We start from the raw sequence: 26,664 nt of genomic DNA, 5'->3' as shown, positions 1-26,664 counted from the left end.
TCAACCGTACGACTTGAGACGGCCTTTGACTTTCTATCACATATTAAAACAGAAATAGGGAAAACTACAGTCACACTGGGTTCCCGCTTGTTTTGTAAACATTCCTGATTGTTGCTGCTACCGTAGCGGGGACCCATCACATATCACTGAGAGCTGTTATCAGTTGTTTTTGGTTCACTCACAGCAGATGCAGGAGGGTTTGGGCCCTGGCGTTGTGGCAGCGGCCGGAGAGCTCTCATTGGAGGAGGAGGGTGAGCTGGGCCCACAGGTTTTGGTGGTTGTGGTGCCTGCCGTTTTTTAGTTGATAACTGGGGGCTTGCAGCAAAAGAGTGGGAGAGTCTGGTTCCAGCATATACCAGTTCTTCCATTTTCTGTGAGAAGCTTAAAAGTGGAGATGCTGGAGAGAGGGATAATGTGTCTGGTGAATGGAGCTCTGGCTCTGGAGTTTCCGGTGGCTGGAATATGTTGTTGTCCTGGCTTCCCTGACTGTTTACCAGAAAGTCGTCCTTCGGTGCTGAGTCTTGGAGCTGTTGTGATACGTCACAGTCTGTCTGTGATAAGCTCTGTGAGCAGGGCTCAGCCAGGAAAGTGTCCATAAGCAGTGCTTGTTGTGGCTGCGTGGCGTTGTCAGTGTCCTTGTTGGTTGTGTTGGCCACATGATGACTCTGAAGCTGATAAGTTGTCCTGTCGTCACTTTGTCCAAGTGTGTGTGTGCCATTCATGTTGGGTGGACTCACACATTCTACTGAAGGATGCCGGAGTGAAAAATAGATATTGTCCTTAAGCACTCTCGCACCAAGTTTGTTTGGGTGAAGGCCTTCCAGTTTGAACAGTTGTCTATGGCCCCAGAAAAGATTGAAGTTGTCAATGAAGTTGACTCCTTTTAGACTGCAGGTTCTTTGTAGCCAGGTATTCAGTCCGAGCAACCGTGAAAACATGTTAGTTCCCCTTGCTGGGAGTGGTCCACTGATGAACGACTGAATTTCAAGTCTTTGAAGTGTTTCAATGAGTTCACCGAAATCCTTCTTTAGGAGCTCTGACTGCTCTTTCCGAATATCGTTCTTTCCCACATGGATGATGATTCGATTTGCAGTCTTGTGCTTCATTAGAATGTTCGGAAGTTCTTTGTTCACATCAGAGACGGTTGCTTGAGGACAACAGCATGTAGTTGTAGTTCTGCTACTGATATTTCTGATAATGGAGTCACCCACTATGAGTGTCCTGGGCTCGGCTGCGCTCTGAGCTGAGTGCCGCTGTCTGCTCGACCTTGCGCGCCTGTTTATAGCAATGTTAGCAGTTGGCTGACATGATATATGTTCAGTCACATTTGGGGATTCCTCACCCACATTCATTAATGCATCAAATCTGTTTTCTAGCTGTATAGGGGGTGGTAAAACAACAGTTTTTGCAAGCCTTGTCGTGGCCATATCTGGGGTAGAGGATGATACCGCAGCAATACGAGATACTCTTGATAGTCTGATGTCTCGAGTGCCTTTGGGTCTCGCTCCCTGTTTTTGCCATCGATTTGTGTGTCGATCAGTTTTGGCTTGTTCCTCTACATTTCTAAACTGTCGATATTGACTAGATTCACAGGACTCACCGGCTGTATGCTGAGGGGGTCCGTGATGATGATCTTCTGTGTGTTCCGCCTGTTTTGGAAGTCCAGCAAGTAACTTTGTTTCTAAAATCACAATCCTTTGTAGAAGTCTGTGGCAGTTTGTGCAGCAAGTAGATTCCAGAAGAGGCATTTTCTTTCTTGTCTGTTGAAAGTAGGCAGCTGTGTTTTCCTGTCTCCGGAATGTAAACTGCTGGCAGTGGGAGGCAAAAAAGTCTCCTTTTTTCGTGATATTTGTATCAAAAATGTGTTGTATGAGCACTGTGCTCATCTGCTGAAGTTAAATATTTGAAAAATCGGAGAAAAGTTCAAAAGCAGGGAGCAAAGCGCGGAGCAAAGCGCGGAGCAGTAAGCAAAAGCGTCCGAACAGTAGCAAAGCCGGAAGCCCGGATCAGTTAACATCATAAGACAAAAGCTGAAACAAATCCAGCATTAAGACTTTTTTTTAACTCTATAGTAAATATGCCAACTAATAGATTAAAATAAGCACAAAAAACTACTAAAATTCAAATAATGAAACAAATGTAAACGTGTTGAAGCACCAAAATTCTGCATTAAAAACAAATACAAACTAAAATTTAAAATGTTTCATTAAAATGTCAAAAGCACACAACAAAATGACTACAAATTAAACTAAAACTGAAATGCTAAAATTAAATTTAAACTAAAACTAACTGAAGCACTAAAATCACGCACTGAAAAATAAATAAACTAAAACTGAAATGAAAATGACAGCTAATAAAAGCACCTAACACAATTACAAGAAATTAAGCTAAATCTGAAATGACTAGCTAAACAACTGAACAAAAAGTTTAAACTAAGATGTTTTTGACTAAAATACGTTTAATTTTTAGTAATTTTGTTGTCATTTTTAATAGTTCTAATTTTTACTTTTTTAATTCAGTTTTATGTTTTCTTTATTTTCAGTGCAGAATTTTAGTGCTTCAACACAAAAGTATTTCTGTTAGTTTCCATGTCTATTTTTTTGTTTGAATTTTGTTTCATCATTTTAATTTTTGTTTAATTTTTAGTAGATTTTTTTTAAGTGAAATGTTTATTAGTTACCATTTTTAATATATAGTTAAAAAAAAGTTTTAATGCAGGATTTGTTTGAGCTTTTGTCTTCTCAAGATGTTAACTGATTATTTGTGGATTATTGTGATGTTTTTATCAGCTGTTTGGACTCTCATTCTGACGGCACCCATTCACTGCAGAGGATCCACTGGTGAGACAGTGATGGAGTGACACATTTCTCCAAATCTGATGAACAAACAACCTCATCTACATGTTGGATGACCTGAGAGGAAGAACATTTTCATTTTTTTACCTCTTTAACTTTTCCGGAGTCGATGACAAAAACCACATCGTTGACTGTAATACTGGTCTCTGCGATGTTGGTGGAGAGAATCTGGTGATTGAAATGAAACTGTCTAAGATGTTTACATTAAAAAGAATCCGTGTGAAGTTTATAGAAATAAGAGAAACAGATACGCACTATTTTGCGAACGCCTTTAGGAGTGTTCCTCAAAACCTTCTTCTGGTCAGACGTCTGCATACTGGAGTGTAGTATGAACACCTGAAACCTGCAGATGGACAGTTGATCAGCAACTAATGCAGACTGGTGTTGCACGACACACCGGTACCAAAAAAGTTATGGCGATAGCCTGCGTTAAAAACGCTACGATTCCGCATTTTACTAGTAGCGGTACTTTAAGAATGCGTTTTGATAAGAGCTGTATTAACACTGTTTATTTAGGCTCCTATGATTAAAGCAAAGCGGAAAACGTGGACGGAATTGCGGGATCCAGAACTTCCTGTATAACACGGAATATCACAGATTTAAATATGAATCCTGCACATTCTAACCTGCATGATATTAGCATGATTAGCAAGTTGTTAGCATGACCAACAAGTTGCTAGCACGTTTATAGCATGATTTGCAACTTGTTAGCATGTGGCTAGTCTGCTTCTAACATGATTAGCATGTTATTAGCAAGTTGTTAACATGTGGCTAGCATGTTTTAGCATGATGAGCATGTTACTAGCAAGTTGTTGGCATTATTAGCAAGTTGCTAGCATGCTTCTATTATGATTAAGTTGTTAGCATGTGGCTAGCATGTTTCTAACATGACTAGCAAGTTGCTAGCATGTCTCTAACATGATTGGCAAGTTGTTAGCATGTTTAACAAGTTGTTAGCATGTGGCTAGCATGTTTCTAGCATAACTAGCAAGTTGCTAGCATGTTTCTACCATGATTACGTTGTTAGCATGTGGCTAGTATGTTTCTAGCATGATTAACAAGTTGCTAGCATGTTTCTACCATGATTACGTTGTTAGCATGTGGCTAGTATGTTTCTAGCTTGATTAACAAGTTGCTAGCATGTTTCTACCATGATTACGTTGTTAGCATGTGGCTAGTATGTTTCTAGCTTGATTAACAAGTTGCTAGCATGTTTCTACCATGATTACGTTGTTAGCATGTGGCTAGTATGTTTCTAGCTTGATTAACAAGTTGCTAGCATGTTTCTACCATGATTACGTTGTTAGCATGTGGCTAGTATGTTTCTAGCTTGATTAACAAGTTGCTAGCATGTTTCTACCATGATTACGTTGTTAGCATGTGGCTAGTATGTTTCTAGCTTGATTAACAAGTTGCTAGCATGTTTCTACCATGATTACGTTGTTAGCATGTGGCTAGTATGTTTCTAGCTTGATTAACAAGTTGCTAGCATGTTTCTACCATGATTACGTTGTTAGCATGTGGCTAGTATGTTTCTAGCATGATTAACAAGTTGCTAGCATGTTTCTACCATGATTACGTTGTTAGCATGTGGCTAGTATGTTTCTAGCTTGATTAACAAGTTGCTAGCATGTTTCTACCATGATTACGTTGTTAGCATGTGGCTAGTATGTTTCTAGCATGATTAACAAGTTGCTAGCATGTTTCTACCATGATTACGTTGTTAGCATGTGGCTAGTATGTTTCTAGCTTGATTAACAAGTTGCTAGCATGTTTCTACCATGATTACGTTGTTAGCATGTGGCTAGTATGTTTCTAGCTTGATTAACAAGTTGCTAGCATGTTTCTACCATGATTACGTTGTTAGCATGTGGCTAGTATGTTTCTAGCTTGATTAACAAGTTGCTAGCATGTTTCTACCATGATTACGTTGTTAGCATGTGGCTAGTATGTTTCTAGCTTGATTAACAAGTTGCTAGCATGTTTCTACCATGATTACGTTGTTAGCATGTGGCTAGTATGTTTCTAGCTTGATTAACAAGTTGCTAGCATGTTTCTACCATGATTACGTTGTTAGCATGTGGCTAGTATGTTTCTAGCTTGATTAACAAGTTGCTAGCATGTTTCTACCATGATTACGTTGTTAGCATGTGGCTAGTATGTTTCTAGCATGATTAACAAGTTGCTAGCATGTTTCTACCATGATTACGTTGTTAGCATGTGGCTAGTATGTTTCTAGCTTGATTAACAAGTTGCTAGCATGTTTCTACCATGATTACGTTGTTAGCATGTGGCTAGTATGTTTCTAGCATGATTAACAAGTTGCTAACATGTTTCTACCATGATTTGCAAGTTGTTAACATGTGGCTAGTCCGCTTCTAACATGATTAGCATGTTATTAGCAAGTTGTTAACATGTGGCTAGCATGTTTTTAGCATGATGAGCATGTTACTAGCAAGTTGTTGACATGATAAGCAAGTTGCTAACATGTTTCTATTATGATTAAGTTGTTAGCATGTGGCTAGTATGTTTCTAGCTTGATTAACAAGTTGCTAGCATGTTTCTACCATGATTACGTTGTTAGCATGTGGCTAGTATGTTTCTAGCATGATTAACAAGTTGCTAACATGTTTCTAACATGATTTGCAAGTTGTTAACATGTGGCTAGCATGTTTCTAACATGATTTTGCAAGTTGTTAGCATGTGGCTAGTCCGCTTCTAACATGATTAGCATGTTATTAGCAAGTTGTTAACATGTGGCTAGCATGTTTTTAGCATGATGAGCATGTTACTAGCAAGTTGTTGACATGATAAGCAAGTTGCTAACATGTTTCTATTATGATTAAGTTGTTAGCATGTGGCTAGCATGTCTCTAACATGATTAGCAAGTTGTTAGCATGTTTAACAAGTTGTTAGCATGTGGCTAGCATGATTAACAAGGTGCTAGAATGTTGCTAGCATATTTCTAGCATGATTAACAAGTTACTAGCATGTTTCTACCATGATTAAGTCGTTAGCATGTGGCTAGTATGTTTCTAACATGATTTGCAAGTTGTTAGCATGTGGCTAGTCAGCTTCTAACATGATTAACATGTTATTAGCAAGATTATCAAGTTGTTCTCATGTTTCTTATCATGACCAACAAGTTGCTAGCATGTTTCTATCATGATTAAGTTGTTAGCATTTGGCTAGCATGTTACTAGCATGATTAACAAGTTGTTAGCATGTGGCTAACATGATTAGCAAGTTGTTAGCATGCATGTTTTTAACATGATTAACAAGTTGCTAACATGTTTCCACCATGATTAAGTTGTTAGCATGTGGCAAGCATGTTTCTAGGATGATTAGCATGTTACTAGCAAGTTGTTGACATGATTAGCAAGTTGTTAGCATGCATGTTTTAGCATAATTAGCAAATTGGAGTCAATATTCTGGTATTGACAACATTTTTGAAATCTAAATCTATTTTCTCTACAGCCGTTTATTTTCTTGACTGCAAGCAATTTTAAAGATATAACTCTTCTTTCAGCCTCACTGCAAAAAATGCTTTTCCTACTTAGATTCTTTGTCTTGTTTCCAGCCAAAATATCTAAAAATTCTTGAATCAGGAATGATTTTCAAGACAAGTGAAAATTATTTTTACTCAAACAATTATTATTCTTAAAACAAGCAAAATAATCTGGCAATGGGGTAAGAAAAATAATCTTATTTCAAGCAGACAACTAGATTATTTTTCTTACCCCACTGGCAGATTATTTTGCTTGTTTTAAGCAAAAACTCACCTAATTTTGACTTGTTTTTACTAAAAACAGGAAAATAATTTTCACTTGTCTCGAAAATCCTTCCTGATTCAAGAATTTGTAGATATTTTGGCTGGAAACAAGACAAAGAATCTAAGTAAGAACAGCATTTTTTGCAGTGTCTTGTGTTCTAATGTAATCATCATGGGGTGGGATAACCAATAATAGCTTACTTTAAACAATCCCAACCAAACCCAGTGAATAAAAAGAGTCCACGTTCAGACCTCTGTTGGTGATCCGTAAACCTTTTATCATCAAAGAGGATGCGGTCTCTCAGAGAGACAATCTCATCGTAGCCAGGCAGGAATATCAGCACTGCTCCTGAGAATGAAACATATGAGCCTGATTAATAGCGGTTTCAACATAGTTGTGTTATCAAACGAAAGAAAGACTGACCCTCGTCAGAGCTCTGGCAGATGTTGAAGAGCAGATGCAGGATGAGATCCAGGTCCACTTTCTCATCGTCGAAGCTGTGATGATACGCTTTGAGCAGCTCCTGGTCTTCAGGATTCATCTCTGAGGAGGCCGTCTGAACCAGAGACGACTCGTCCAGCTCCCCTGCTTCAGCACACCATCTGAACACACACACAGTCACAATACATGACCATAGTCTACCCAGATACCCTCTGCAGGGGCTGTACAGTCAGACTGAAATCAAATCAAAGGCAGGGCTCACATGTGAGACTCCAGCAGATCTACAGCCTCAGTTTGACTGAAGTGTCTGGCCCAGTCAAGAGCCGTCCTGAAATAAACAATACATTTGCGTTAAACTGAATTTACTAAGTAAGCAGATGCTTTGTTTTTCTTACTTAGATTTCCAGCCAAAATATCTAAAAATTCTTAAATCAAGAAGGATTTTCTAGACGAGTAAAAATTATTTTCTTGTTTTCAGAAAAAATAAGTCAAAATTAAGCGAGTTTTTGCTTAAAATAAGCAAAATAAGCAAAAACTAGATTATTTTGCTTGTTTTCAAGCAAAAACTCACTTAATTTTGACTTGTTTTTACTAAAAACATGACAATAATTTTTACTTGTCTAGAAAATCCTTCCTGTTTCAAGAATTTTTTGATTTTTTGGCTGGAAACAAGACACAAAATCTAAGTAAGAGAGGCATTTTTTGCAGTGAAGCAGATGCTTTAAACAGTGACTTTACTGCAAAAATGCTTTTCTTACTTAGATTTTTTGTCTTGTTTCCAGACAAAATATTGAAAAATTCTTAAATCAAGAAGGATTTTCTAGACGAGTAAAAATTATTTTATTGTTTTCAGAAAAAAGAAGTCAAAATTAAGCGAGTTTTTGCTTAAAATAAGCAAAATAATCTGTAAAATAAGCAGAAAACTAGATTATTTTGCTTGTTTTCAAGCAAAAACTCACTTAATTTTGACTTGTTTTTACTAAAAACATGACAATAATTTTTACTTGTCTAGAAAATCCTTCCTGTTTCAAGAATTTTTCGATTTTTTGGCTGGAAACAAGACACAAAATCTAAGTAAGAAAAGCACTTTTTGCAGTGAAGCAGATGCTTTAAACAGTGACTTTACTGCAAAAATGCTTTCCTTACTTAGATTTTTTGTTTGTTTCCAGACAAAATATTGAAAAATTCTTAAATCAAGAAGGATTTTCTAGACGAGTAAAAATTATTTTCTTGTTTTCAGAAAAAATAAGCAAAATAATCCGTAAAATAAGCAGAAAACTAGATTATTTTGCTTGTTTCAAGCAAAAAACTCGCTTAATTTTGACTTTTTTTTTCTGAAAACAATTTTTTTTTACTTGTCTAGAAAATGCTTCCTGTTTCAAGAATTTTTTGATATTTTGGCTGGAAACAAGACACAAAATCTAAGTAAGAGAGGCATTTTTTGCAGTGAAGCAGATGCTTTAAACAATGACTTTACTGCAAAAATGCTTTCCTTACTTAGATTTTTTGTCTTGTTTCCAGACAAAATATTGAAAAATTCTTAAATCAAGAAGGATTTTCTAGAGGAGGAAATATTATTTTCTTGTTTTCAGAAAAAAGAAGTCAAAATTAAGTGAGTTTTTGCTTAAAATAAGCAAAATAATCCGTAAAATAAGCAGAAAACTAGATTATTTTGCTTGTTTCAAGCAAAAAACTTGCTTAATTTTGACTTGTTTTTACTAAAAAAATGACAATAATTTTTACTTGTCTAGAAAATGCTTCCTGTTTCAAGAATTTTTTGATATTTTGGCTGGAAACAAGACACAAAATCTAAGTAAGAAAAGCACTTTTTGCAGTGAAGCAGATGCTTTAAACAGTGACTTTACTGCAAAAATGCTTTCCTTACTTAGATTTTTTGTCTTGTTTCCAGCCAAAATATCAAAAAATTCTTAAATCAAGAAGGATTTTCTAGACGAGTAAAAATTATTTTCTTGTTTTCAGAAAAAATAAGCAAAATAATCCGTAAAATAAGCAGAAAACTAGATTATTTTGCTTGTTTCAAGCAAAAACTCACCTCATTTTAACATCTTTTTTTTTTCTGAAAACAAGACAATAATGTTTAGAAAATCCTTCTTGATTTAAGATTTTTTTTTTAGATATTTTGGCTGGAAACAAGCCAAACACATCTAAGTAAGAAAAGCATTATTTGCAGTGTTGCATCTGGTGCTTGTTACTGAACTTGTTAGAGTCAAACAACTTTGATACATTTTTTTGTCACATTTTAATGCTGATTGAGTTATGAATTTGTCACAAAGTGATGTGCAAAGCAGGCTTTTTACTGAAGGATACATAATCTGAAATCTGAATAAATAAGCTTTCCATTGATGTATGGTTTGTTAGGACAATAGGACAATATTGGGGTGAGGTACAGCTATTTGAAAATCTGGAATTTGAGGGTGCAAAAAATTTTTTTTTGAGAAAATCGCCTTTAAAGTTGTCCAAGTGAAGTTCTTAGCAATGCATGTTACCAATTAAAAATTAAGTTTTGATATATTTACGAAAGGAAATTTACAAAATATCTTTGTGGAACGCAATCTTTACTTAATATTTTGCTGATTTTTGGCATAAAAGAAAAATATATAATTTTGACCTATACAATGTTTTTTTTTTTTTTTGGTCCAGGGTCACATATAATTGATTGAGATATAAGTGATTGAAGTGATTGTACTCACTGTAACTCATATCACAGAATGTTTTTGAAAAACTAAATTAACTACAATTAATATTTTAATATTATAGTTCTTTTTTATATTTTTATTTTTTTCATATTATGTTTTCATTATAATTTCACTCAAATTGTAAGTAATTTTGTACATTTATTATTATTATTATTATTATTATTATTTAAATTTTCATTAAATCTAAAATAACTAGAACGAAACAAACTAGAGCTAACAAATAAAACTTATATATAATCTATTATCAACTATCTACAAATTATATATAATCCATATAGAATTTTTTTTAAAATAAAAATGACAAACACACAAAATTACTAAAACTTCAAGTGAAAATGAAAACAAAATACAGTATAAATATATATGAATATCTCCATTTTTAACAATTTTATGTATATAATTTTCTTTTATGCCAAAAATCAGTAAGATATAAAGTAAAGATCATGTTCCTTAACCCCTTTTTTTTTTTTTTTTTTTTTATAAAATATTTTTAACCCCTTAACTGTCACCCGTCCACTCTGTGGGACGCCTAAGTTTCTTCACCATTTTACAAATAAATCCTAATCTAATCAAGACATACTATATATTGTTGGAAAGGTCTAAGGCTCCTAAATAGATATTTTCATTTTTTGTGTGTTACAAATTATGTAGGAAAAATAATAATTCATTTATGTCAAGAGTGCACCTCGAAAATCTACTTCAGAACAGGAGTTCTGACCTTTGTCACAAACAGACTTCCCTGTTGCCTTGTTCTCGATCACACTTTAGAAATCATAAGAAATGATATATCAGTTGAAAACTTTAAATATCAAAATTCACCCTTTGAAAGCCATTTTAAAATCAGACAATGAATTTACATGGAAAAAGTACATTAAATTCATATTACAAAATGTTTTTGTTCGTGAATTATAAGAAAATAGGTTTGAATTCTTAATTTTCATGTCTCTGTTCAAATTTGGAAGTGACCCTGGACCACAAAACCAGTCATAAGGCTAAATTTGACAAAACTGAGATTTATACATCATATGAAAGCTCAATAAATAAGCTTTATATTGATGTAGGGATAGGACAATATTTGGCCGAGATACATCTATTTGAAAATCTGGAATCTGAGGATGCAAAAAAATCAAAATACTGAGAAAATCACCTTTAAAGTTGTCCAAATTAAGTTCTTAACAATGCATATTAGTAATCAAAAATTACATTTTGATATGTTTACAGTAGGAATTTTACAAAAAATCTTCATGGAACATGAACTTTACTTAATTTCCTAATGATTTTTGGCATAAAAGAAAAATCAAAAATTTTGACCCATACAATGTATTTTTGGCTACTGCTACAAATATACCCCAGCGACTTAAGACTGGTTTTGTGCTCCAGGGTCACATATAAAGTAATGGGCATATAACCCTGCAGTGAGCTATCAATAACTGCTGTCAAACCCATATTTGCTGTGTGTTTTGTGTTTGTGCTCTCTGACTCCTCACCAGCCGTTGGAGGCCTTGACGTTGACGTTTGCGCCCATGCTGAGCAGCTGCTCCATCTGGCTGAGAAAGCCTCGTCCGGCAGCCACCATCAGCGGCGTGGCACTCGTCTCGCTGTGACTGTAATCCACTGTAAAAGCGAAACAAGTGTGAGATCAGCACAGACGACGCCTGCTCTGAAAGCAGAAGCTCATATAAGACTGCATTACCACTGATGTTCTCGTTCAGGATCAGATTGAAGAGCTGTACGAAGGCGTCGGCGTCCTGGTTCAAGAAGATGCTGGAGATGCAGGCGTCCATTTCTTTGAGCAGCCAGGGCTCTAATGTGGCCACGTCTTTCTCGCTCTGAGCACACGGATGACAGAAACGCTTTGAAATCAGAGCGTATTTCAGCAAACACTAGGGATGCACCTGAATGACAATTCTTGGCCGAAACCAAACAAAATGAAAGACTGGGCCGAAGGCCGATTACACTGCGAAAAATGCTTTTCTATCTTAGAGTTTTTTTGTATTGTTTCCAGCCAAAATATCTACAAATTCTTGAATCAAGAAGGATTTTCTAGACAAGTAAAAATTATTTTCTTGTTTTAATAAAAAACAGGTCAAAATTAAATGAGTTTTTGCTTGAAACAAGCTAAATAATCTGCCAATGGGGTAAGAAAAAAAAATCATATTTCAAACAAAAAACTAGATTATTTTTCTTACCCCATTGGCAGATTATTTAGCTTGTTTCAAGCAAAAATGCACTTAATTTCGACCTGTTTTTGCTGAAAACAAGACAATCATTTTTACTTGTCTAGAAAATCCTTCTTGATTCAAGAATTTGTAGATATTTTGGCTGGAAACAATACAAAAAAAATCTAAGCTTGAAAAGCATTTTTTTTCTTTTCGTTTTTTGCCCCATGTATTTTGCCATTTTTTTTCACCATCGCATAAATTAAATAGCCAAATTGTGCTTTTTACAGTTTTGTCTTGCTTTTCAAAGAAAAATATCAATTACAAAACAAAAATTAAAAAATGTATTTACTTAACATCAAACATTTGTAACATTCTGGTAGACATTATAGTCTACCAACAAACCACAATTTTAACCTAAAATTAATAAGTTAGTAAAATAATATTCGTTGGCCATTTTGAAGACCTCCTTCTTAAATCAGGCATGCGTTTTCAATGCACAAATATACTTCTTTTGAAACATTCCAATTTGAAAACTATGTGAATGTTATAATGCATGTATTAATAGAGCTGTTGTAATAAATTATTATAACGACAATACTAACATTTCTGAATGTTGACTTTTATTTAGTGGTAAACCCGCAAGAAGAGCTCAGTCCTAGTTTTTGCTGTCAGAATAAACACAATTGGTGTCTGGTGTATTAGACAACAGAACGTTCTGGAGTTGATTGACTAATGGATGATTTCAGTCATCATACAGTAACCTTTCTCTTCTCATGAAGACATGCGATGCACTTCATTGTTAGCTATTATTTATTCTGCCTTTTCATGAAATCAGCTGAACACTGAGTTTTTTTATATTTTTTGGCTGAATAATTTCAGTTGCCGAACATTCGGTGCATCCCTAGCAAACACACTGAGAATGGCCTGCAGAGAAGCAAAGAAAGTACCATCTGGCTGAAGATGCTGTCACCGCCGTCATCCAGGAGGTCGTTCTCCTGCAGGACACAAGTGGACGTCTTTTCTCTCTGAGGTTCCGGCTGTAGGACGTCCTGATGAGCGTCACACCACTCTGTCAGAGACGTCTGCTGTCTCTCCTCTGAACAAACAGAGACTCATGGTCAGTTACTGTAACCGCTTTCCTTGATGGATGTTAAAAATAATTGTGCACTTAAATTTTTTTGGAAACTACAATACACTAAAATAAAAATAAAAACTCTAAATGCATTTTTAAAAACAACAAAATCTAATAAAAATGACAAAAACATAAAAGAAAATTACTAAAACTTTAACTACACAGCAAAAAATGATTTTCTTACTTAGTATTTTTGTCTTGCTTTCTAGTATAAATATCTAAAAATTCTAGAATCAAGATGCATTTACTTTAAATATTAGGTCTTGCTTTCTTAAAATACATTTGTTAGTTTTTGCTTAAAACAAGTGGAGGAAGAAAAAAAAATCTTGTTTAGCCTTTGAATTAAGATTATTTTTCTAACCCCATTGGCAGATATTTTTGCATATTTTAAGCAAAAATTAACAACATTTTGATTTTATTTAGAAAACAAGACTTAATATCTTAAACGACTTTACTTGCCAAATAAATGCATTCTTGATTCAAGAATGTTTAGATATTTATACTAGAAAACAAGACAAGAAAAAACATTTTTGCTGTGTAAAATTAACATGAATGTAATTGCTTTCCTTGGTGGATACAGATTTGCTGTTATTAATGTTAAAAATAGTTGTGCACTTCAATTTTTTTTAAACTAAAATACACTAAAATTAAAAAAAAACAAAAAACAGAAATTAATACTTTTATTTATCAAGGATGCATTAAATTGATCACAAGTGGCAGTAAAGACATTTATAATATTACAGAAAATTTGTATTTCAAATAAATGCTGTTCTTTCGAACTTTCTATTCATCTCTGAATCCTAAAAAATAAAATGCATCAGTTTCCAAAAAAAAAATAAATGGCAGCACAACTGTTTTCAACATTGAATATAATCAGAAATGTTTCTCGAGCAGCGAATCAGCATATTAGAATGATTTCTGAAGAATCATGTGACACTGAAGACGAGTAAGGATGCTGAAAATTCAGCTGCGCATCACAGATATAAATTACATTTTAACAGATATTCACATAGAAAACAGCTGTTTTACATTGTAATAATATTTAACATTTTTTACTGTATTTTTGATCAAATAAATGCAGCCTTGTTGAGCAGAAGAGACTTTACATTACAAAAATCATAATTATTAAATATCTTCTGACAGAGTATTTTAGCTATAAGCATCACCTTTCTGCGCCTCCTTCTTGTATTTCATCATGTCTTTATTGGTGTATCCGGTGGTCCGCAGGATGTCCTCCAGAAAGAGCTGCTTGACCTCATATGGGGAGCCTTTGACTTCAAATAAAATGTAATGTTATTATTCAACACTTTTATCTGAAAGAACCATATGACCCTGGACCATAAAACCAGTCATAAGCATCAATTTTTCCAAATTGAGATTTATACATTATCTGTTAGGATAGGACACTATTTGGCCGAGACAAAACTATTTAAAAATCTGGAATCTGAGGGTGCAAAAAAAAAAAAATCTAAATATTGAGAAAATTGCCTTTAAAGTTGTCCAAATGAAGTTCTTAGCGATGCATATTACTAATCAAAAATTAAGTTTTGATACACTGCAAAAAATGCTTTTCTAGCTTAGATTTTTTTGTCTTGTTTCCAGACAAAACATCAAAAGAATTTCTATACGAGTCAAAATTTTTATAAGTCAAAATTAAATGGGGTAAGCAGAAAATCTTATTTCAAACAGACAAAACAAGATTATTTTTCTGACCCCATTGGCAGATTATTTTGCTTGTTCTAAGCAAAAACTCACTTAATTTTGACTTGTTTTTTTCTGAAAACAAGAAAATGATTTTTACTCATCTAGAAAATCCTTTTTAATTTAAGAATTTTTAGATATTTTGGCTGGAAACAAGAAACAAGACAAAAATCTAAGCTAGAAAAGCATTTTTTGCTGTGTATTTTTACGGTAGGAAATTTACAAAATATGTTCACGGAACATGATCTTTACTTGACATCCTAATGATTTTTGGCATAAAAGAAAAATCAATTATTCTAACCCATACGATGTATTTTTGGCTATTGCTACAAATATAGACACGCGTGTTACTTAAGACTGGTTTTGTGCTCCAGGGTCACATATTTGATTATTTCTCAGGGTTGTGCTTCATTCAGAATTAAACTAAGAATGCCTTTATGAAGTCCAACTCAATTCATGAACACAAGACATTTGCAGAATTATTTCTAAATGAAATGCAAAGTTAAGAAAGTATTTAAATAATGGATTCAACTTAAATATATTATACAGTGCATTGCAAAAGTATTCACACCCCTTCATTTTATTCACATTTTGTTTTGTTGCAGCATTATGTTAAACTGCTTTAAATGACTTTTTTTTCCACATCAATCTACATCTCATACTCCATAATGACAGCACAAAACAGGTTTGTAACAACTTTGCAAATTTATTAGAAATAAAAAAACTGAAAAGATCCCGTTGCATAAGTATTCACACCCCTTTCTGGGACACTGGAAATGTATCTCAGGAGCATTCTTATTGCTTCTAGATGTTCCTGCACTTGGAGTGGAGTTAAACTGTGGCAAATTCATTTGAATGAGTCTGATTTAGAAAGACACACACCTCTCAGAAAAGGTCTAACAGCTGAAAATGCATATCAGAGCAAAAACCAAGATAACTGCCTGTAGAGCTCAGAGACAGACTTGCGTTAAGGCGATGATCTAGAGAAGAGTTCAGAAACAAATCTGCTGCATTGAAGGTTGACAGAAGCATTCTCCATAATGGAAGACGATTGGAACAACTAGGACTCTAGAAAATGTCCAAGCTGACAGAGATGGAGAGGTGAAAAGGTGAGGCAAAGAATGGCAGATAATTGCCAAATGCAGATGTGCAAAGATGCTCACATCAGACCCAAAAACACTTGAGGCTGTAAAGCTGCTTCAACTATGGACTGAGTTAAGGGTATGAATACTTATGCAATCTACTTATTTCAGTGTTTGATTTTTAATACATTTGTCAAATTTGCAAATCTTTGCTTTGTCATTATTATGGTGTATGGAGTGTAAACTGATGTGGGGAACAACTCATTTAAAGCAGTTTAACATAATGCTGCAACAAAACAAAACGTAAAAAAAAAACTTAAAGGGTATGAATACTTTTGCAAGGCACTGTATATATAAATAAACTTTTTTTTGCCTCTATCATAACACAAGGTTTTTCTATCGGTTCTCTTACTGTGAATAACAGGACAGGCTCCGAAGTATCTGACAAACAGATTGACGTCCAGAGCGGCGCTGGACAGGATGAGCTTCAGAGACGGCGTCTTCTGGACCAGCTCCTTCATCTTGGTGAGTAAGAAGTCGGTCAGACCGTCTCGCTCGTGCACCTCGTCCTACAGGAAGAGCAACAATTAAGATTGCGGTCTGTAAAACACTGTCTCTGATTCAGATAAACATTAGACTAGAGTTTGTGTGCTGCTCACCACAATGACGTGTGTGACGGTGGACAGGGCTTTGTCTCCAGACATCATCGTCCGCAGCAGAACTCCACTCGTGCAAAACGTCAGCAGGGTTTTAGGGGAAACTCTGATGAGGAGCAAATACCAACAATTCATCAGTACGACTGTTATTTAGATGGAAACACATCTGTTCTAATAGATAAACATGGTTCTGTCATGCTGACTAGCTGTAAAGAGTAGGAGAGTGAGATATATAGCATCTACACTTTTTTTTTGTCTTGTTTCCAGCCAAAATACCTAAAAATTCTTAAATCAAGAAGGATTTTCTAGACAAGTAAAAATTATTGCCTTCTTTTCAGAAAAAAAACCAAGTCAAAATTAAGTGTGTTTTTGCTTGAAACAAGCCAAATAATCTGCCAATAGGGTAAGCAAAAAAATCTTATTTCAAAAAGAAAACAAGATTATTTTTCTTACCCTATTGGCAGATTATTTAGCTTGTTTCAAGCAAAAACACACTTAATTTTGACTTGGTTTTTTCTGAAAAGAAAACAATAATTTTTACTTGTCTAGAAAATCCTTCTGGATATTTTGGCTAGAAACGAGACAAAAAATCAAATTAAGAAAAGGATTTTTTGCAGTGTATAGGAAAATATTGCAATATGCGATCTGAAATCAGCACATTCTTTGCAGAAGACTCATTAAGACCTAATTTTCAATTTTAAAATCATTTCACAATTAAATTTACTAAAAATGAAACTCATTGCAATATTTATGCATTTGTAATTGTAAATGCAATAATTATTAATATATCATACAAAAAAACTTCCCGTTACTTGAAATAAAATAAGTGTTAACTAATGAAAATACTAAAACTGAAACTGAAATAAAAATGAATAAAAACTACAAATGCATTTTTGAAAACAACAAAATGTAATAAAAATGTCAAAAACACACAAGTCAATTATTAAACGTTAACCACACTGCAAAAATTATTTAGTATTTTTGTCTTGTTTTCTAATATAAATATCTAGAAAACCTTACAAGTAAAACCACTTAAGATATTATGGTTTGTTTTCTAAAAAAGTTATCAAAATTTTCGTTTTTGCTTAAAACAAGCTAAAATATCTGCCAATGGGGTAAGAAAAATAATCTTGTTTCGCCTTTGAATTAAGATTATTTTTCTTACTCCATTGGCAGATATTTTTGCTTGTTTTAAGCAAAAACTAACACATTTTTTTTTAAACAAGACTTAATATCATGAATGATTTTTCTTGTCAAGTAAATGCATCTTGATTCAAGAATGTTTAGATATTTATACTAGAAAACAAGACAAAAATACTAAGTAAGAAAATAATTTTTTACAGTGTAAAATTAACATGAATGCAGAAAATACAAATATAAAACTATGATAAAAAATGATAATATAAATATACAATAACAATAACACAATACACACACAACAGATATTGAAATAAAATATATTTTAAAATCGTAAAATATCGTCTAATTATGGTTCTCACTAAAACCCCAGAAAATACTATATTTTTTGTCAACATGATGGATCTTTAGTTTAACTAATAAAAATAACTAAAACTAAAATAAAAATTAATAAAAACTATATATACATATTTAAAAAAAAAAAAAAAAAAATTATAAATATGTCCCAAACATACAATTACTAAAATGATAACTAAAATGAACATAAAAGCAGAAAATATAAATACTAAACTAAACATAATTAAAAATGCACCAATAAAAATAATATAAATTTAAAAATACTAATTTTAACAAAAAAAATTATAATAGTATCTCCATGACACTACAATAACAGACTTTGAAATAAAACATAACGCAAAAAAAAACAAAACACAGTCAGTAAAATACTGTCTAATTACGTTTATCAACAAAACACTGATATTTTTTTGCAATATCACTCTGCCCCATGATGCAGTACCTGCTCTCCAGACGGATCTGATATCCGATGGTCTGTCCGATCTTCTCGCCGCGCTCAGACGCCACACGCTCCGCCACAGCGATGGTGGCCAGCCTCCTGGGCTGAGTGCAGAAGATCCGGCAGGGAATGGCGTTCCGGCAGCAGTCGTCCAGCAGGAACTGAGGGATCTGAGAGAACAAGTCCACAATGATTTATTCTCTCATTAAAAAACATGCTTCTCACATGATTAACATGTTACTAACTTAGCATAATTAGCATGCCACCAGCATGTTTTTGCTAGTGTCTGACAGTTGTCACCTGTGTGGTTTTTCCTGAGCCGGTTTCGCCCAAGACCAGCACCACCTGGTTCTCCCTGATGGTTTTGATGATCTCCTCCTGGCGTTCGTACACAGGCAGCACTCTCCGGAAACAGTCCAGCTCAGATGGGCCTCGCTTCTGAGGAACCTGAGATATACCGTGACTCAGACGACCGCTGGTCCTGCTTTTACTGTCTACAGGAGTGAGAAGAACATTGCAAAATTAAAAAAAATAATAATAATAAAAAATAGATTCAGATTCAAATTGGAGACCATACAAAATATATATATATATATAAAAAAAAAAAAAAAAAAAAAAAGATTAGCATTTTAGGGCCCTATGAAAAACTTTTTTATTTAAAATATATATATTTTTTAATTCTAATATTTCTTGATTGTTTTTTTTTTAATTAATCTGCATTCTTATTCTATTTTATTACAATTCTGACACTTTTAATAAATTATTAGAATTTTAAAACAATTAATCAATTTAACAACAATTTATTAAAGGTTTAACAAAAACTTAATTTTTAAGGTCCTGTGAAATTAATGTTGCAAGAACTTTATTTTTGGACCCTGTTTTAATGGTTTAATTAATTTATATTTACACACACACACACACACACACACACACACACACACACACACACGTATATATTAAAGAAAAAATGTTAGGTTTATATATGAAAAAGATTTATATAGAATATCAATTATATAAATATATACGTGTAAATATTTTCAAAATAAATACTGTATGTATTTTTACATACATAATAAATTTACACAGTATTTTGCAAACAAAAACGTTTATTTTGGATGCGTTCGGATTAATCGTTTGACAGCACTAATTTTTTAATAATCAAAAAGCATGTTTAATAATCATTTAATAATCAAAGGATATTTTACAATAAAATGAAATTAAATGTTACATTTTTCAGAAATTCTGTGTTTTAATTTTTCTGGATTTATTCTTCAATAATACATTTATTTGATATTATTATCAAATATAGTGGTAATCAAATTAATTCATAAAATGTAAAAAAGACAGAGTGCTGCGCAACAGAGGTTTACAGTTTTAATTTACGGACAAAAACGGTTATACTCCTCAAAAAGTAGTTTTATTATTTTATGAATAATTTTACTAATATTTTATTTTAGAATTAAAATAGCAATATTTTTAGAAATATATTTCTGCCATGATTTCTTCAAGTTAAACCAAACTTTTATTTGGAGGGTTGTGTTGAAGATCTTTGTGTTTCTGTGACTCACCGCTGGCATCAGGGGAAGTGAAGACGGCTCTCTCTGTTCGTGGCTGTAGTTCTCCGCGCTCTTTACTGGTGATGGGGAACCTCTGCAGGAGGCTCTGGACCATGTGTTTGGAGCTGTGAGAGAGACTACAGCTCATGGTGGAGCGAGACCCCTCCGTCCCATCCTTCTTCTTCACTGTAAGATATCGACTGGAGCCTTTCCTGCAACAACAGATTGCAAAAAATTCATATTATTCTCATTACTATTAGAATTTACATTACTATTAGTCCATTACTGAACAGGAGCTTCATGACTGCATTTGCCATGTAAACTTAACTTACCCTCTGCTTTTTGAGACGTAACCCAGTGATTGAGCAAGCCGATGTATGAACGCTCTCTCAGAATTCGTCAGTGAAGAAGGGAAATCCAGCTCTATGGGACAAAACAACATCTTTAAACCCTTAAAAATGAAATGCCCAAACCAGGGCCACAGTCGGCCCACGATGACCTTGCTTTACCATAAGACAGGGAAAAATCATACCATTGAATTTATATTTTGGTTTTTCTAATTTATTTTCACATTGAAATTTAAAATAACAATAAAAATACATTAAAAAAATTATTTCCTTTTTTTTTAATAATAATGAGATTTAGTCTTTTACACTCATCAAAGTTCCACTTATTTGATAAAAAATACAGAAAAAAGTTATAAAATATTATTGCAATTCAAAATAACAGTTTTATTATTTTAATATACTTTAAATTAAATGAAAATGAAATTAAATGTTTTATTTTTCAGAAATTCTGTTTTAATTTTTCTGGATTTATGCTTCAATATTAAATTTATTTCATATTATTATCAAATAAATGTATTTATTTATTACCAAAAATAGTGGTAATCAAATGAATTCATAAAATGTAAAAAAGACAGAGGTTTACATTTTTAATTTAATTAAAACAAGGACAAAAACGGTTATACTCCTTAAAAAAGTAGTTTTATTATTATTATTATTGATTTATATTTTTGTTTTTCTAGTTTATATTTTTACATTGAAATTTAAAATAACAATAAAAATACATAAAAAAAAATTATTTACATTTATTTTTAATAATAATTTGAGATTTAGTCTTTTACACTCATCAAAGTTCCATTTATTTGATAAAAAATACAGAAAAAAAGTTATAAAATATTATTGCAATTCAAAATAACAGTTTTTTTATTTTAATATACTTTAAATTAAATGAAAATGAAATTAAATGTTTTATTTTTCAGAAATTCTGTTTTAATTTTTCTGGATTTATGCTTCAATATTAAATTTATTTCATATTATTATCAAATAAATGTATTTATTTATTACCAAAAATAGTGGTAATCAAATGAATTCATAAAATGTAAAAAAGACAGAGGTTTACATTTTTAATTTAATTAAAACAAGGACAAAAACATAGTTTTATTATTATTATTATTGATTTATATTTTTGTTTTTTCTAGTTTATATTTTTGCATTGAAATTTAAAATAAAAATACATTTTTTAAAACTTATTTACATTTATTTTCAATTCTAAACATTTTTGACATTTAGTCTTTTACACTCATCAAAGTTCCACTTATTTGATAAAAAATACAGAAAGAAAGTAATATTATAAAATAATATAGCAATTTAAAATAACAGTTTTTTATTTTAATATACTTTAAAATGTAATTTATTTCTGTGATGCAAAGCTGAATTTTCATCATCATTCATTGCTGAAGAAAAGTATTAATTTCTTTCAAAGGCAGAAAGAAAGAAAAAAAAATACTAACCCCAAACTTTGAAAAGGTGTTTATTGTTACAAAAGTTTTCTATTTTAAATAAATGCTGTTCTTTTTAACGTTTTATTCATCAAAGAATCCGGGAAAAAGTTTCACAGATTGCAAAAAAACTGATAATAAATCAGTTTATTAGAATGATTTCTGAAGGATCATGTGACACTGAAGACTGCAGTAATGATGCTGAAAATTCAGCTTTGCATCACAGAAATAAATAATATTTTAAAGTATATTAAAATAGAAAACCACAATTTTAAATTGCATAAATATTTCAGTATTTTTAATGAAATAAACAAAGCTTTGATGAGCAGAAAATTGTCCTTTAAAAAGCATTAAAAATCTTACTGATCCCAAACTTTTGAGCGGCAGTGTGTGAATATATGTATATGTGTGTGTGTATGTGTGTGTATGTATATATATATATATATGCTAGGATATACCACAATATTTACTGAATATTTCATAATATTACTTTTTTTCTGTATTTTTTTATCAAATAAGTGGAACTTTGATGAGCATAAAAGACTCAATCTCAATTTTTTTATAATTAAAAATAAATGTAAATCCAATGGCATGTTTTTTCCCCTGTTTTTCTCCCTCTGATCCCAAACTTTTGAGCAGCAGTGTGTGTATATATATATATATATATATATATATATATATATATGCTAGGATATACTGCAACATTTGCTTTTGGCCAAAGACCCTCAGTCAAATTCATTTTTTTGGCTCTTTATATTAAAATGTTTGGGGACCTCTGCCCTAAAACAAATCAAAAAGCAAATGCAATAAAAGTCAAAAATCAAATGATGATAAAGTGCATGTTTTAGCCAACTTTGTTCAGAAAACTCTTGAAATGAGTTAAAACCTTTGTCGTCGCTGTACTGGAACCTCTCCAGCGCAATATTGACAGCGATTTTGACTTCTTCATCGATCCTGATGTCTTTGAATCCTTTAGCTTTCATAGAAGCCGTCTGTTTGGACGGGTTTGTGTGTGATTTCTGGCCTCCGCGAGACATTTCTCCCTGTATTCAAGAAGAGAAAATCAAAATAATGGATTATTCTGTCAGTAACTCCACATTAGAGACTGAAAATGGCTAAATATTACATATCTAATCATTTAATTGTGCTTTTATTGACAAGATTAATATGAAGTGATGACTGGCTTCTTAATACACTGCAAAAAATGCTTTTCTTGCTTAAATTTTCTGTCTTGTTACCAGCCAAAATATCTAAAAATTCTAAAATCAAGATGGATTTTCTAGACGAGTAAAAATGATCATTTTCAGAAAAAACAAGTCAAAATTAAGTGTGTTTTTGCTTGAAACAAGCTACATAATCTGCCAATGGGGTAAGAAAAATAATCTTGTCTTCTGTTTGAAATAAGATTTTTTTTCTTACCTCACTGGCAGATTAATTGGCTTCTTCTAAGCAAAAAAATCACTTACTTCTGGCTTGTTTTTTTCTGAAAACAAGAAAATAATTTGGCCTGGAAACAAGGCAAAAATCTAAATAAGTAGCCTATCTGCTGTATAAGCTGATATCTGCAATAATTTATTGTGTGATATAATAACACAAAAGTACAAGATTTGATTTGATTAGCTGCATTATACATGATTTATTTAACGTTTAAAACATTAAGAACAAACTAACAGAAGATATAATTGAAGAACTCAATGTAAACTCACTGCGTTAGCTGCTAACTTACAGCTAAACTGATTCATTTAACACTAAAATACTATCACTACCGCACTGACACCTGGTCAGGTAGCATAAAGAACAAGAAAATGCAGTGTTTTGTCTTTAATGTTCCTTAATATTGTGTTTTTAGCAATTAAATCCATTCATTGAACTTGACGAGCATCATTAGCATAATTTCGCTACTTATTTACAGAGCAATCATAATAAAACTAAAACACCTTACGTGTTGGAGTATCTGAGGGGGGCAGACCGCGTGAAAACAGACAGTTGTAAGGTGTCCGGAGAGTTTGATTCGGTTTTCTGTCACTGAGGTGTTCGGGTTTGTTGTTTCTCCGGTAGAAAAACGAAACTGAGGCGGCGCTCCGGCTGCGCATGCGCAACAGCGCAGCTCTACAGCTCATGCCACTGACGTCACTACGGTGTGACGCAAACAGGACATTTGTTATGGATAAATGTCGATATTGGACTTCTTATACATTTTAAACATCTTTTTAAAACATTTTTGTTTTACAAAATTAATATCGTTTTGATTAAACCACCTTATAATGCACTGTCTATTAAATAAGGTTCGCGCAAGTGCTTAAAGTGCTTGAAATATGTGAATTTGAAATTCAAGTCCTAAAAACTCCTTGAAAATAGCAATATACCTGAAAGAGTACTTAAAAAGTACTTCAATTATCTTTGAAATAAACCGGTCTGGTGTTGAGCTTATGTAACCCCGCCCCTTTTCAGCACTGCTTTAAAGGAGCAGTTCACTTTCAGAACAAAAACGCACAGATAATGTAGCATTGAAGGCATTGACTTATTTGCTCAAGAGTTTGTGGCTTAGACTGAAGCAGAGCAAAAACAGGGGAAATATCAGGTAATGTGTCATATTGTTTCTGGACCTGTTGTACAAAATACGTACATCACACTTGAAATAGCTGTTTTTCTGAATATGAGCAGTCATGTCATGCTTGTGTAATACTTCAATATTACATTGACTATTTAAGCACGTTTTATTTTTTTATTATATTTAATACATTTTGTCAGCATAAAAATATCAAACTCACAATATCCCTTGTTATATGAGCATTTAGCATGCTATACATGCTATATATGAAACTTTTACAATATTGATTATTTAATTAATTATGTGTCAGTGGGAGTTTTATTTTTAGATATGCATTTTATAATGCATGTTTTGCACTAAAAATTCTGAAATATTGTCAAAATTGCTCATATGACAATTAATATAAAACAAAAACTAACAATAAGTAGTATAATGTGAAATATAAATGAAACAAATGATAGGAGTTGATAAATAAAGAGCTAGTAACCACTCTACACTTGTGATCTGTTTTCATCAGAGGGAATGAGCTCTTCTTGTGTTTATGAGTCTTTAAAATCTCCATATGGCAAAGAGATATGATCCTGATATCATAATGTTCATGTCAGTCGCTATGAAGGACTGTTTTCCAGTCATCTGGTCCTCGTAGGCTGAACGGAAGCCGCTTCTGCCGCCTCCATTTTGCCCTTCTGTTCTTAAACCACACCTACAACAAATACACAGTCACAGTATTTATATTGACTTCCAGCCTTAATTGGGTTTGCGGCTGTTGTTGTATGGAAAAGAGCATATTAAAAATTATAAATAAATAACAACAAAATATGGAAGTGAGAATATAAACTAAACAAAATACAAATTCTGATAAAAAAATCAATATTACAAGATATAAACTCACAATTCCAGATTTACGTCTCACAATTCCGACTGAGCATCTCGCAATTTCTGAATTTACATCTTGCAATTCTGACTTTACATCACGCAATTCCGAATTTAAATGTCACAATTCCAAATATACATCTCACAATTCCACATTTACATCTCGCAATTCCAACTTTACATCACGCAATTCCGGATTTTAAATGTCACAATTCCAATTATACATCTCACAATTCTGAATTTACATCTCGCAATTCCGAATTTACATCTCGCAATTCCAAGTTTACATCTCGCAGTTCGGAATTTACGTCTCGCAATTCCGAATTTACATCTCCAGTGCTGACTTTACATCTCGCCATTCCAAATTTACATCTCGCAATTCTGATTTTAAATTTTGCAATTCCGACTTTACATTTTGCAATTTCGACATTACATCTCGCAATTCCAACTTTACATCTCGCAAATCTGACTTCACATATCACAATTCTGACTTTACGTCTCACAAATCCAAATTTACATCTCGCAATTCCAAATTTACATCTCGTAAAATCCGATTTTACGTCTCGCAATTCCGACTTCACATCGCGTTATTCCGAATTTACATCTCGCTATTCTGACTTTATGTCCCGCAATTCCAACTTTACGTCTCACAAATCTAAATTAACGTCGCAATTCCAAATTTACATCTCACAATTCCGACTTTACATCTCGCTATTCTGACTTTATGTCTTGCAATTCCAACTTTAAGTTTTGCAAATCTGACTTTACGTTTCACAAATCCAAATTTACATCGCAATTCCAAATTTACGTCGCAATTCCAAATTTACGTCTCGCAATTCCGACTTTACATCTCGCTATTCTGAATTTACATCTCGCTATTCTGACTTTATGTCTCGCAATTCCGACTTTACGTCTCGCAATTCCGAATTTACATCTCGCAAATCCGAATTTACATCTCGCAAATCCGAATTTACATGTTGCAATTCCAAATTTGCATTGTACAATTCTAAATTTACATCTCGCAATTCCAACTTTACGTCTCGCAAATCTGACTTTACGTCTCACAAATCTGACTTTACGTCTCACAAATCCAAATTTACGTCGCAATTCCAAATTTACATCTCGCTATTCTGACTTTATGTCTCGCAATTCCGACTTTACGTCTCGCAAATCCAAATTTACGTCGCAATTCCAACTTTACGTCTCGCAATTCCAAATTTACATCTCGCAAATCCGACTTTACGTCTAGCAATTCCGACTTTACATCTTGCTCTTCCGAATTTACATCTCGCTATTCTGACTTTATGTCTCGCAATCCCGACTTTACGTCTTGCAACAATCACAGTCAATAACAAACCTTTATTTTTAAGAGTATTCAGGATTGGAAAAACACTAAACTAAGTAAATAATTTAAATATAAATATATATTGGGTGTGTAAAATAATGTGGTGG

The 26,664-nt window shown here is 32.9% G+C and overlaps 1 protein-coding gene across 1 annotated transcript; it reads right to left on the bottom strand.

The window, feature by feature from the left end:
* On the bottom strand, positions 1-23,836 carry LOC141334938 (3'-5' RNA helicase YTHDC2-like). The gene is made up of 18 exons (XM_073840161.1): positions 23,731-23,836; positions 22,675-22,831; positions 20,338-20,428; positions 20,018-20,217; positions 18,750-18,943; positions 18,453-18,619; positions 16,523-16,625; positions 16,276-16,432; positions 14,247-14,354; positions 12,896-13,044; positions 11,480-11,615; positions 11,274-11,400; positions 7,332-7,397; positions 7,052-7,230; positions 6,880-6,976; positions 3,111-3,198; positions 2,943-3,023; positions 1-33 (listed from the first exon to the last, which is right to left on the bottom strand). Exons 2-18 carry the CDS (start codon positions 22,823-22,825, stop codon positions 1-3), a joined length of 2,127 nt encoding a protein of 708 aa, XP_073696262.1. The 5' UTR covers positions 22,826-22,831; positions 23,731-23,836.
* Positions 23,837-26,664: the final 2,828 nt, after the last annotated feature.

This window comes from Garra rufa, chromosome 5, assembly GCF_049309525.1.
Source record: "Garra rufa chromosome 5, GarRuf1.0, whole genome shotgun sequence".
In the NCBI taxonomy this organism is placed as follows: domain Eukaryota; kingdom Metazoa; phylum Chordata; class Actinopteri; order Cypriniformes; family Cyprinidae; genus Garra; species Garra rufa.
The sequence above is the reverse complement of the archived record's forward strand: the minus strand, read 5'-3'. Positions and strand labels throughout refer to the sequence as shown.